General features: G+C 39.1%; 1 protein-coding gene and 1 long non-coding RNA gene across 2 annotated transcripts; one reads left to right on the top strand and one right to left on the bottom strand.

Moving 5' to 3' along the window:
* The first annotated feature begins 1,058 nt into the window (after positions 1 to 1,058).
* On the top strand, positions 1,059 to 14,462 carry LOC139944897 (N-alpha-acetyltransferase 40-like). The gene is made up of 8 exons (XM_071942066.1): positions 1,059 to 1,218; positions 2,932 to 2,976; positions 3,664 to 3,767; positions 4,643 to 4,738; positions 9,672 to 9,830; positions 10,551 to 10,634; positions 12,049 to 12,126; positions 13,084 to 14,462. Exons 1-8 carry the CDS (start codon positions 1,213 to 1,215, stop codon positions 13,241 to 13,243), a joined length of 732 nt encoding a protein of 243 aa, XP_071798167.1. The 5' UTR covers positions 1,059 to 1,212; the 3' UTR covers positions 13,244 to 14,462.
* Positions 7,328 to 9,303, bottom strand: LOC139940657 (uncharacterized). Its single transcript, XR_011786485.1, has 3 exons — positions 8,758 to 9,303; positions 7,922 to 8,034; positions 7,328 to 7,464 (listed from the first exon to the last, which is right to left on the bottom strand). It is a non-coding gene; the product is annotated as an uncharacterized lncRNA (long non-coding RNA).
* Positions 14,463 to 14,498: the final 36 nt, after the last annotated feature.

Raw genomic sequence — 14,498 nt, 5'->3', positions numbered from 1 at the left:
CGCAAAACACATGGCTATGTGTTCCAAATTGCCCGTAAAGATGGCCGATTTACGTCATGTTGGAACTATCTATTAGTGTTGGTTGGTTTTGTTCATTGATCTCCATTATACTAAGATCAGTTTAATGGAGATCAATGGTTTTGTTTATACTCTATCCACTGACGCAATAGATAGTTCCCACATGACGTAAATCGGCCATCTTTACGGGCAATTTGGAACACATAGCCATGTGTTTTGCGCGAGAACGGCGTGCAGCACGCGCAGAATTCACAAAACTCGTTGCCTGATTGGTTAGTAAACAGCGTGGTTGCGTTAATAAACTGAGCGTTTGACGCGCCTGCAAGCTTAAATGCAATTTGCTCGTAAAGATGGCGTCTATTGCAACTATAGAGGTGAGTCGTTGCGCGCGCTGTCGGTGAATTGGCCGCGGCGTGTGTGAAAAGGAAACGAGAAACGTCTTGCACCAAGACTAGTGATTTAAATTCTCCTTTCATTGAGTTATGCATAGCCATAGTAGGCCTAATATCGCTGCGAACGTGCAAAGCAAAGATTATAGAGCGCCGCAAGGCGCAAGATGCGGAACTCGAGCTGAAATGTGAAATCCCACTGGATGCCATTTCGGCAAGTAACTCTTTTGATTCAACAGTAGATCAGTGCAGATCAGTGCAGACAATAACCATTCCTATCAATGGGAAACAAAACATTTACTTGCTGAAATGGCGCCCATGCGTATTTCACGTTCCAACGATAGATAAAGCTTCAGTTCCTCATCTTGCACCATGCGGTGCTCTTTAATTTTTGATGCAAAGGGTCACTTTGCTCCAGTGCCATGCAGGAGGGGAGAAATCATTCGGCCAAAAACGTCATCGAGTTATGCAGAAATAGTTATACAATGCTATTACGGTTTAATCCATTCTCATAAAACTTCCTGGAAATATTTTTTTTAATTGTTCAGATAATTACAAAAACGTACTATTCATCTCCTTTTCAGAGCCTGATGGGACGGGACTCGCCACGTCCAAACAACAATCATGTCAAAATCACACGAAAGAGGGCGCACTTTAAAGCTATTGTTGAGAAGTGAAACTGCTAACAAACAAACGTTTTCGCGCGGTTTCTTGGTTAGCTGAAAAGTGGTGTACACTCAGGAACTCGACTGGTTGCTAAAACATAATTTCAAACACTTAAAAGTAAAAAGCAAGCTAACACAAAATGGGAGTAAGTATGTCTATTTCTATATGCTTTTTGTAGCTAGTGTAGGTAGCTTGATGGCGCGTAGTTTACCATGATTTGGTTACCAATTACCATACATATTATTCATACATGTTCTGTTGATGTTCATGATGGTTTGGTTTGTGCACCCAACCGACATGACCGACGGCCAACCAGCAACCCCCAAACCAAAGGGCCAATCCACTTCGTATAATTGGCCCCGAGCTGCCCAGCGACAATGCAATCATATTTACTTTATTTTTGTCATTCTCGGAAATGTGGGAAGACTTCTGTATCGTGACACCACTTCTTTACATCATAAAAAAGGAACATCTTCTTATTAATTTTATTAAAGCCATTGAACCCTTTCGGTAAACAGTGTTGTCCAAGGCCCACACATTGTGTACCACAACTTCTATATCAAATAACAAACCTGTGAAAATTTAGGCTCAAACTGTCATCGGAGTCGGGAGAAAACAACGGAAAACCCCACCTTTGTTTCCGCACGTTTCGCCGTGTCATGACATGTGTTTAAATAAATCCGTAATTCTCGTAAACGAGAATTTATATTGTTTTGCTGTTTTCTCAAAAAGTAAAGCATTTCATGGAATAATATTTCAAGAGAAGTCTTTCACCATTGCCTTCTGTAAACCCTGTAAGTTATTTGTAAATCTGTGAACTTTTATTTTTTTTTCTGAAACGAAAGGGTCCAATGGCTTTAAGTGGTGGCAGGACGCAAATTGTTACACTTATTTATTGCAAGTGTTTGGTGGGGTAGGCCTTTTCAATTTCAATCACATGTATGCTTAGCCCAGGTTGGACTCCAGTGGCACTGACTAACGCCCTACCACTGGCACATAATATAGACCTACCCTAGCCCTGGTAGTACCAGGGCTAGGGTAGGTCTTTAGATATTATGTCCCGGCTAGTCATTAGCCAGCTAGTGTACATGGTGTAAAAGTTAGTAGTAGTAGGCCTAACCTAAAGCCCCCCTCCCCCTTGCCCTCGCCTTCGACCTAATTCAAATAAGTTTTTATTAGTGAGACTGAGAATGAGAGTGAAGCTTTCAAACTGAAAAGATGTCTCTCAAGTTCTCAACAATCCTAGACAACTCGCTCATGATAAAGAAGTTGTGCACACGCTCTCATAAATATGTTAAAGCAATTGCTGGACATCACCAATCATATTCATATATAGCGAGAAACGGGGACCGATCACAATGTTTGGTTTTTAAAAAATACTAAGGTTTTATGGGGCTCCCTAAACAATGATGTGATAAATTGCTACAACCATGACAACTGGGTTGGTACCGATTTAACAGGTTTTACCTGCAGCTAACACATGACATAGGATTTTGAACTGCCTCCAGCCACACGGCTAGCTCGGTGGTCTACTGTAATGGTAGAATAACTTTCTGCATGGCGCCACCACTTTTACACTTATTTTTACAAACTGGGATATCTCATTGAGGTTAACTAGATATTTTATTATTTCATATCGAATGAAAAAGTGGTGGCGCCATACAGAAACTTCTTCTCTTAATGGTAAAACATCAGTCCACAAAGGCTTTGGGAATGAATGTGGGTTCAAATCCCACTCAAGTCATTTGCCTGTGGATTTTTTCTCACAACTCTTGAAAGTACTGAGTATTCAGTGCTTAATAATATACACATCGATGCAAATCTCGACATCTATTAAATTTTCTTTTTTTTATTGTAGAGAAAATCAGCCAAAGGTAAAGAGAAGAAATTGAGAAGGAAAGAGGTAAGAAAGACTAAGGAAATGTAGGAAATTTTGAAAGGGTTTATAACCAATATTTATATTTCTTAAGCTAGGTAGGGTCAACAGAGAGAACACTTTCTATTGCAGAACAAAATCTTTAAAAAGAATTAGCAAATTTTCAGTTGACAATTGCACTGTTTGAGTGTTAGTTTTGTTTGTCTATTTGTCAGTTTTTTCTTTCTGGGTTTGGTTTGAACGTTCTGCATATTTTGAAAAGTGGACATATCCTGACCTATATATAACACTTTATAGGATGGCATGGCCAAGAGGTTTCGAGCATCAAACTCAAATTCTGGTGGTTAATTTATTAGAGTGTGGATTAAGTCATTAGAGTGTGGATTCCTGGTCATGACAGTTGTGTCCTTGAGCAAGATGCTTCTCTTCACCCATGGTGTATAATTGGGTACCTGCGAGGGTTGAGGCTGATATTGTATATGGAAAAACCACTGGAGCGCCGCAGCAGCTCTGGCTTGTGTAGTCCCTAAGGAGCTGAGAAAGATTAAAGTAACGTTATTGGGCTTATGACCAGGGGCTGGGTATTAATGTAAAGTGCATTGTTGTGAAATGCAGTTTGTTATTATTAGTATTATTCTTATTATTGAGTGACAAGTGTGAAATGCGTTAATTGCAAGTACTCATTATTTTTATGTATTTCTATATTGGTTGTAGGAGCAGGCCATTATTGCAGTATCTAAAGCTGCTGTAGATGAAGCTAATAAGCTGACTGACCCCATGGCTAATCTATTACCATTCAAGAAATACAACAGGAATGGGTAAGCTACATTGGTTTTATCTTATCATTAGCTTTTATTATACCATAACAAAGTTAACTGATCCACCAACCATATTAGTCACAAATCCTCCAAAACTGGATTCAGGAAAATGACTGACTTTTTAGAATGTGGTTTGCAAACGACTTGTACCAAAATGCTCATAAGCAGCCGGAAATGGCTTACACCAAAGATACCCTTGGTGGCTGCAAACGGCTGTAAGATCTGACCTACTTCCACTCAATCAACCAGGTCAAAGTAAAGGTCATGATCTGAATTGACATTTTCTAATGTTTCCCATGTTAACATGGTATTTGTGTTTTCCAACAAAATTGCTGTTATAAGTTATTTTTTCGAAACACTTTGGACAAAATTGTTTAAACAAATCAACAATAAATGCACCAGACAGTTTCGTTATTTCTATTGGTGGAGAGCGTGTCACGTGGGGGTGTTTAAACGGTTAATAATGCCCAACTGGAGCTGTTTATAACTGGTTGTTTGCGGATACGTTTAGATGCATACGACTACGCACACAAATGCATATCAGAAAACTGTCTCAGTCATAAAAATGCAATACATGTACAGAGCTCAAGAACGTCGGAAAAAGCTTTACAGAGTTTCATACTTTATTATGCATCATAACCAAAGAGGCATTTATGAATGGGAAATAAGCAGTAGTGACTTGTTCTTAAACTGCCGTTTAAAACCTTGCAGGGTCGTGGCTGTGCGATAAAGGCCCTCGCCTTAGGCTCGGGCCTTTACCGCACGGCCACGACGCGCCGGTTTTAAACGGAAAAATAAAAATTGGTTGTTACCCTTTTATTCCCTTAGTTGTTGATGGTTTGATAATGCTAGATCACATGTGATTCTTCCCACAGTTTGAACCTAACGATAGACTGTCAGAGAAGTACTAGTCTTTCTGAAGAATATTTGGACTGGGCCTTCAACCTCACCAAGAAAAACATGCAAACACTGTAAGTATACAAATTGACACAGACAAGGGTTCAAATACAGAATTTTAGTGATTGAAGTCCCTGGAAGTCTCAAGCAAGTCAAGTCCCAGTCATAGCATGTTGACAGACTACCACCAAACATGCACACAAACTCAAATGCCAGTGAAGAAGACTGCCATTGCATGTTGTGTAAGGAGCTTTAGTCAAATCCAATTAGGTTATGTTTATCCAGACCCACACTTCTTAAAGATGGACTATAACAGATTATTGATATAGCCAATATTACTATTTTTGTACAAGAAATGTAAAATAAGGACTGATATTTTAGTAGTATTCAATAAAACCTTTACCTTCATGCAAAAAAAACACAAATTCGCGCGGCGTACTCCGACCCAGAAAACTCAGTTTCGGCAAAAGCCGGTGACCCACGAACCATTCATACACAGTGTGTGACGTCACACCACGTACCGAAGCTCTGTACACAGTGTGTCAGGTCGATCGTGTGCGTGCATTTTACATGTACATTGAATGTGGAATAACATCGGACACTATAGGCTGCATTTTTTTGACACAAAAAAACAGCAAAACTGTCCGATGGCAGCGGGTCTTGGGAAAACCACAGTATAGATGAGGAAAAGGCATTTCAGGGAGGCACTTCAGAGGAAAGTGAGGGCTCTAGCGATAAGGGGAGCTCACCGGACGAGAGAGAAGCCGAAGACGTGTTATGAGTGCATGTAGTTAACCAGCCCGGGGACGATGATCGTCAGGCCGAAGACGATGAGCCAAACCTTGATGATCGACGGCTAAAGACAGACTGGTAAGGCCACAAAACGTTTCATGAATTATACTGAATGATGCTGCGTTTGATCAGTTTATTTCTGCTCCCAAAAACAGTTGAAGGCTATCCTTGACTAAATTAAAACATGAACGAACATGATGGACAAGGTTTATTGTTTACCTCCATTCACGTCATAATACATGTATGTGAACAACACATGCACTGACTTAGGCAGTAGAAATGTGAGGGGAGGGGTAATTTTTGTCTTGCGTTTTTACTTTGTTGGCAAAATTCATACATTATCAATTTAAACTGATATTGTAGATAACCTATGTTGTTGTTTTTCTCCACCAAGTAACTGCGTGGTGGTTGACACATGTGCATCTACACAAATATCTCATGTACATGTATGTAACTGCTACTTTGGATTATGATTGCCTTCTGGCATAGGTATAGTTTTAAAGGAATTCAGGTACACACATGCAATATTAACACTTCACCATGCAAACCAAACATCTGTTGTTAATAATTTTGTATGAATTCTTTTGTTTTGTTTTACAGAAAACACTGCAATGATGATTATCAGCAAGTGGTGAGCTTAGGACTATCTTGTCCGTTCAACCGCTGCCACTGACATCATGTTTGATGGCAGCAACACGAAGGACGTTTCCAAACCCTCGTGTACAGTACAGTTGGAAGGATTTTCGTATCCACCAACGGATTAGGCAGCTTTGCTTTGGTTTATTTGTCTTCAGTCGTAACAATTTTCCAAGTTATAATGATCCGGAGGGAGTGAGAAATAATTTGATAAGCCATAATAATTTACGTAGAAATGTATATTATTTCATTTTGTTTCTTTCAGATGGGTGGGTGGTTCAAATTGATTAATTTAATTTGAACCACCCACCCCTCTGAAAGACACAAAATGTAAATTACTATGGCTTATAAAATTAGGTGTGTGGTTCAAATTGATTAATTTAGCACTTATGTGCAATAAACTTGTCCCTTGTTGTCAACAATACACTATGATTAACATGGTAACAACATTCAACTTGGTTAGCAGAAATATAAAAACAAAACAAAAAACAGAAGCCATGTACACCTCCATAATAACGACAACACTAAAACTGTATGTATTTGCGAACGACAATAGTTTATTTTTGAGTTTAAAATATCAAAATTGAAAAAAAGGTTGCCTAGTGATAGCGAAATCATCTGAACATTCCGTCATCAAAAAAAGTTAACTATACAACCCTGTCAACGCCCCTCCCCCCCAAAAAAAGAAAACCTAAGCCATGTTATGTACCTAGTTAGCTGTGGTTCTCTTTGTAAATTGTAAATTAAGTTGTACATTAAAAGAATATAATAAAATCATTGTGTACAGACCATGTCATTCTGTTTTTAAACAAAGTTGATTGTACTACCCTGGTTACCCCCCCCAAAAAAAAATATATATATAAAAAATAAAATAAAAACCCACATCAATGTGTACAAGCTAGGGCCCAATTTCATGGATCTGCTTACTGTAAACAAAGAATCGACTCTTGCGGAAGCAGGAAATTCTGTGCATACGTCAAGCGTGTTTCACGGGTTACCAGCAAATTTTGGCTTTTGCGGGTCATGGGTGCATACTTGGTTTATGCCAGGCATTCTACGCTTACAAAGTAAGCTCAGAAATTTAGCGTTTGGACGTAAGCAGAGAACAGTGATCATAAGCGCAGAATTTGGTGATGAACAGATCCATGAAACTGGACACAGGTCATTCTTTCTTCAAACAAAGTTGAACCCACTACCTTTGAACCCCCACCCCCCCCCCCCCAAAAAAAAAAGCTGTTGCATCTTTTTCCAGCTGGTGAAGGTTGATATCAATGACACGGGGGTTACACATCAGCTGCGGATGGAGATGTTTTCATGTCTTGTCACCCTGCTGACAATGAACAAGTGCATTGTGCATGCATTCTATGCGTATCTGTTTAATGAAAAATAAAAAACAAAACCAAATAATCGTTATGTGGGATTTCTTGAAAATTTACAAGGCAGAAATACAATCTCGGAAGGTTTGACGTAACACCATGTACTGACAATCTCTCTTTGAGTTGGCGTAATTTTGAAAAGAACCTTACAGGAGTTAACGCAAAACCAGTACAAAAGGAGTCCACATGCAACAAAACCAAGGGGGCAGGTTTTCTTTATGTCTGATAGAAAACATGACCTCCAACCACCCCCTCCCCCAGATCTACACCTAGTACAAAACTGTTCAGGTACAGATCGGGGTGGGGGGGGGGGGGGTTCTTGCGATTCAACACCCCCATCCCCTCCCCCCCCCCCCTCCACCGTGAACAGTTTTCAAAGGGGCAGCTGAAAAACTAAAAATGAAGAAATCATCTGATCCTCTGAAAATTTGCATGCATAGGCCTACTACTTACCTAAAGTGCTATTGAGAATCTTAGGTCTCCATTTCTAGTTCTGGCTAGCATGTCTCCGTACTGCATTGTCTTCGTCCTGCATTCTCATTGTAGTGTAGAGCTGCGAGTTATTTCTGTACAAAAAAATATAAAAACAAAAAATAAATAAATAAATAAAAAAACTAGTGCTGAAAAAGAACTGGCCTTATTTTACAAATGCAAATATAGTAAACACTCCATAATTAACCGTGCCAAGCCAATAAACACAGCTATAGGAAAACTTCAGACTAAACTTCTCTGGAATTGGTAATTCCTGAATTAGGAGAGAAAAATTCTGAATGACCATGGATGGGCAATTATATGGATGGGAGTTTGAACATATTTTTGAGCTGTGCCTTAAAAAAAAAAAGCGAACAATTCTTAGGCAGCTTTGGCAAAAACAATGTCCAGCAATCCAGTATAGACCAATATAAATACATGTCAGCGAGGCCAATAAACTGTTAACTGTAACAATAAACTTTTTAAATGGATTAATATAGTGTTCACACATGGTTGAGCATGAACATGCCAGAAAGTGTAAACCAGGGCATAAACATGCCTAAAGCACTTGGGTGGCTACATGAATTCATCACTCAACAGAGTCAATACACTATGTAGCTATTTTATAGTAGTCGGGTCAGATTCAGAGCATGCACATCGTGTCATTTGACAACAAGATGATTGTTCCTTGCATGAAAAGGGTAGAGATTGTTTACTATTTTTCTTATTACAATTACATGTACATGTATTGGGCCTGAATTAATAATGGAGATAGTTTCTCAGTAGTAGATTTTTAAAAATTATTAACAAGTACTTACCAGGCTTTTCTCCCTCTCTTTTCTGTAATGCCACTTGATTCTTTTGCTGTTCCACGGCCACTTGCGACCAGGGCCACGGCAGAGGGACCCCGCCGACGTCGTAGCATGCACAAGCAGCACTGGCTGGGGCCTGGTGGTAGAAGATCCCCCTGAATTCTCTCGATGCTTAGAGGTTTAAATTTCGGAATCGATCCAGGCTTCTTACACAAACTTTGAAACTTCTAGTGCATCCACAAACAACCAATTAATAGTCGGCAGTATTTATAGCTGATACATTAGAAACAAAAAGCTTCGTAGCACACACGCACGCCTATAGTGTGGATGAAAACGCATACACAACACACGGAGTAACATGGCGTAATCTTTGTTTACTCTCGTTGCTTCATGGGTATGACATCACCATTTTTTGACCGCGTTCATGACGTCCGCTGGTTTACAAATCCGCTTGGATTTCAGTGTTGGTTTAATAGCCGGGAACCAGTACAGGGCGGGAAATTTCAAAATCGAAGAATCGAGGTCAAATTTTTTCGGTCAAATTGTAGCCAAATTATTTGGAGAAAAACATGACCACAACAATGAATTGATAGCTGAACACAACATAAACAAGTTCTGATAGTGATTTTAATGTAGGAGTACCGTTATAGTCCATCTTTAAACTCAAATCTGTTAACTGATGATGATGTCGTCTGCTATTCTGATCTCGTTCTGAACTCCATAAGCCAGTTTACAGCTGGGTACTTGGCCAGTTGAAGGGCTTTGATGCCACCATCACATGGCGCATCGTCTGGGTTTCGCCACTGTTGCAAAGCAGAGACGTAACATAGCCCCACTTGTGTAGGCTTCTACGGCATGGCCCTGCATTGGTACAGAGAACCAGTTAAACAAAAGGCTAACTCAAGCCTCTTTTATTTCAGCTATGAGAATGGAAACAGTGGTTGGAAGTCATGGGAGAAGAAAGAAGAATTGACTGATGAGAGGGCATGGTACCTGATAGCTAAGGATGCTGAGGGTACACCTGTAGGCTTCGTACACTTCCGATTTGATTTGGATTTTGAAGAGGAGGTTGTTTATTGGTAAGAATATATTGTTGTTGTGAATCAATGAATCGTTGATATTATTAGTACTGGTGCTAGTTGAACTAAGAACGATTTCTTAAATTCCATATGAATCTTGCCATTTCCTGGCAAAGCAGGAGAAGTAAATGTGTACAAATATGAAGTTCTTATATTTCATGAAGTTCTTGAACCCCCAGAACTTCAACTGCACCTGTTTCTTTGTTGTACAAGAACCAAAATTTAATGGATAAAGAATAAAGAATTTGTTTTATTTGTTTACGATCAACTGATTTGTTGTAAGAACTATATACTCGATACTTTTCCAAAATTCATGTGAACAAAATCCACAGGAAATTCACCCGATTGTGAGTTCAACCCACCATTGTGTTGCTAGCGGAAATGTCTTACCACTAGCCCACCGAGCTAGCCTGGTGGTTAGAGGCAGTTTGAATCCTCAGTTTTAGCAGCATGTATCAGAACAATTGTATACATGTTAAAGGCACTTTGACAATTACCAAAGGTGTCCAGTGTCTTTAATGTTGCATTGCAAATAAAGATTATAATTTGTTTTTTTACCCTTACTCTTTACCGTTTTGAAGGGCCCAAGACCTCGGCCATGTTGTTTTGAGTCAAAACTGGACTACAATGTATCAAAAAATAAATCTTTGTTTGTTATCAAAAGAGATTGTCAATGTAATCTGAGGAGGTTTTTTTGTTGCCGTATTTTTTTTTTTTCAGTTATGAGATTCAGCTGACTGAAGGTATAAGAAGGAAAGGTTTAGGCAAGTTCCTCATGCAGATACTCTCTCTGATTGCTCACAAGTAAGTTCATTCTTCTTCAGTTGCATTATTGGTTTTCTATTAATAATCAGTAATAATAATAATAATAATCAATTTTTATACAGTACTTTATCATAGCCTGAAGTGCGCCTCAAAGCACTTCCAACATTATTACCCCTGGTCACTGGGCCTTAAATCTTCCCTTGAACCATCTCAGCTCCCTGGGGAGTATACAGTAATCAAACTTTACAATTTATGTATAGTCAAGATATTACATTCCATATGATATCATGTTGATGATCGTGTTGAAGGGTCAGACAGTAGGAGAGTTGACTGTGTGTCATTTAATGTCTACATGATAACATATTATTGCATGCTGGCAGAGTTTATCCATCATTCATAAATATCTCGGATAGTTTCGCTATTCCTATTGGTGGAAAGCGCGTCACGTGGGGGTGTTTAAACAAATGATAATGACCAGCTGGAGTTGTTTATAACCAGTTGTTTTCGGATACGTTTAGATGCATACTTCGCGCCAGTCTTGGTGCAAGTCGCTTCTTGTTATGGGTGATGCAGGCACTTTTGATGAGTTTGCCGCGCACCAATGCATATCCGAAAACTGTCTCAGTCATAAAAATGCAACACACGTACACGGCTCCAGGACGTCGGAAATTTGATAAGTTTTAAAGAGTTGCTTACTCTTTTACGTCTTTTAACCAAAAAGGCATTTAGGAATGGGAATGAAAGAGTAGTGACTCGTTATTAAAATGCCGTTTAAAACCTTCCAGGGTCCTGGCCAGGTGAGGGCCAAGAGTCAGGCTTTTATCGCCAACCATGACCCTGCAAGGTTTTAAACGGCAGTTTAATAACTCGTCACTACCCTTTTATTCCCTTATTCAAAACCACAGTGTCTAATAAACAGTTTGCTGTATGTCTTTGTACTATGTAGATGCATACGTTAATTTAAAGGCCTGGACATGTTTGATAATTGTCAAAGACCAGTCTTCTCACTTGGTGTATCTCAACATATGCACAAAATAACAAGCCTGTGAAAATTTGGGCTCAATTGGTCATCGAAGTTGCAAGAAAATGATGAAAAAAAAAGTACCCTTGCTGGACAAACTTGTGTGCTTTCAGATAGACATTAAAGACTTCTGGCTAGAAGTCTTTTAATATTTTAGTGAGAAATTACCTCTTTCTTAAAAAATACGTTACTTCAGAGAGAGTCGTTTCCTACAATGTTTTATACTATCAACAGCTCTCCAATGCTCGTTACTAAGTCAGTTTTTAAGTTAATATTTGTTTTGAGTAACTACCAAACGTGTACCTTCCCTTTAAGCGACAAATTTTATTTTAAGCGACTCGATCTATAAATCGACATTGCAAGCTATTATTTAAGAATAATATATGTAGTTTTGTGATTTTCAACAATTATTTTTTATTTTCCCCCTTGCAGAACACAAATGAGGAAAGTTATGCTGACTGTATTTAAGGACAATACCTCTGCCTATGGATTCTTCAAGAATGTCCTCAAGTAAGTCTTTATTTTACATCCTCTGATATTGTTAGCTTCCAAAATTAAGATACAGAGACGCAAAAATGTAAACTCGTGTCTTCAAGTAGTGCCCCTTCCCAGAAACCTTTATGACAGAGACAGACAATAAAAACTAGTTCTGTTTTCAAGAATGTACAAACTGCAGAGTAACAAAAGAAACCCTGACAATGCCCCTGTCTGACCAGTGGGAATAGATAGGGACCTCCTGCAGGACGGGACAGCCGAAGAACGAGCGGGATTAGACGCGACACACCCTTTGTACAGAACGTGCGATACCGCCACTCTGCATTGTTGCCTGCGTGTAAAGATGAATCATTGGAGACAAGAATTGCAAAAGTACACAGTTTCTGCATGCGCAGTGTGTTTCCTTTGTCTTTCATGGATGCGCACATGGTACAAACGAGTGCATTGTTTTTCCAGTTCTTTTGGGGTTTTTTACATGAAAATCAGAGTTGTAGAAGGTGAGTTTTGATCGGCTTCTTCATCTTCATTTGTGGTGTTATCATGGAAATATCATACCATATTTTTACATTTTTTGCAATTTTCCGGCAGTTCATTAATTGGGTATTAGCACATGAGGGTGGTTTGTATTCAATTGTGTGCATCGTTTAGGTGTCCCGATGGCGTCCACAAATTTTATCGCGTCTCCAAAAAATTGTTTTTCTTTATTATATCCATACAACATATGACGCCATAGTTGCGTAAAGAACCAAGTGGGCACGCGCAAACTCATAGACGCCAGTTCGCCCATTGTTTGTATAAGATATGTGGGTGATTACGAGGTGTCGTTAAACAACTGCTGTACCACGGGTTCGGCTTTTGAAGTCCCTTCGTGCGAACTCCTTCTCTTCCTTCCTCCACGGTGGAACTGTGGCAGACAAATTGCAAATATTATTCACAGGATTTGCTTTATGATTTCTTGTTGATCCTTTGCAGTTTTGATGTTGACGAGACGTCACCAAGTTTATATGACCCCATGAATGAAGAGGATTACGACTATGAAATTATGAGCAAAGAAATACCACTGAAGAAGACCAACAACCCTGAGGGCGCTGTTTCAACACAGTCAACACCCGTTGTACAAGCTACTGCATAGGCCAAAACAATCTGGTACAAATCCTAGTCTGAAAAGACTTAGTGACAGACTTTGTAATTAAAGTGTCTCCTTCTGTCTCAACCACTAAGAGTGTTCTGATGGCAGAGTCATCAGAGTGTGTTTGACATTTGTGTCCCTTGGCAGTTATTGCTTCTCATGACCATTGTGTAAATAAGTACAGAATATTGATGTAAGTGACTGGCACATCCTTTGCCATGTGGTTGTCGGCTCTGCATATTGCTGAGGAGTTGAGATAGTTTCAAGGATGATTAAGGTGTGGTGCAGAGGGTTAGTAATAGTTCGTGTTATGAACATTGGTGTTGAATTGCTTAACCATTAAAAAGGCTTAATCAACACTTTTTCCCAAAGACGTCATTGTGAAACTAGACAGGAATATTCAGACCCCAGTCTGGAATGCAAGCATGTTGCCATCTTGGTGTTCATAACGCACTCTATTTACACCTTAACTTTTAGTGCATGACTAGGTATTCCAGTGCTATAGACTCCAAAGATGTTAAAACACAAATATGAGTTTTGGTCCTTTGGGGTAAAAAGGAACATTTTCAAGGGCGAAGGTGCAAGGGCTACATTTACATGTACAAGCTTTTATAGGCTTCAAAATTGCTTTAAATTTTGCTGATTTTTCTAGAGGGCAAAACAAGCAGAAATCAGATTAAAGTAGGAAAAAAATCATGCCTGTATATACCATAAGAATTAAGTACGGAAAACCTTCATTTTGTCCTGGAACGTTGTTCGCATTGGAGGAAACCCTGTCCAAATTCAACATTGACTAATATATTCAATTTAACACAAATAGTCAGGTTGCTCTAGTTTTTGTGCATAAATTTTTAGATTAAGATTATCTAAATTCAAGTCTTATTACATTACTTGTGCATCAACATTATTCAGCCACCGTCTTGGAGGTTAAACGATGACATATCAATCAAAACGGAACAGGTTTGTACGCACAGCGCACAGGTTTGGCCAATGAACTGCCGCTTCTTTACCTCTAAATGGAAGTGCCCTACTGAAATGACATGTGCATAAGGTCTTAACAAAAATCCTGTGGGTAGACTGCCATTGCTAAGGTCATTAATAGAAACATGGCGTCGGATCACAGTGACTAGCTGTCAAGTAAGACTAATTTTGGAAACCAATTAACTTTTTGTATTGGATATATTTTATAATTACTGAATGAAATAAAGAAGTTTTTACTAAACCTTTTGTCTGTTTTTGTTATTTTATTGGAAACCTT

This window comes from Asterias amurensis, chromosome 1 (genome assembly GCF_032118995.1).
Source record: "Asterias amurensis chromosome 1, ASM3211899v1".
Taxonomy (NCBI): Eukaryota; Metazoa; Echinodermata; class Asteroidea; order Forcipulatida; family Asteriidae; genus Asterias; species Asterias amurensis.
This window is presented reverse-complemented; position numbering and strand designations above follow the sequence as displayed.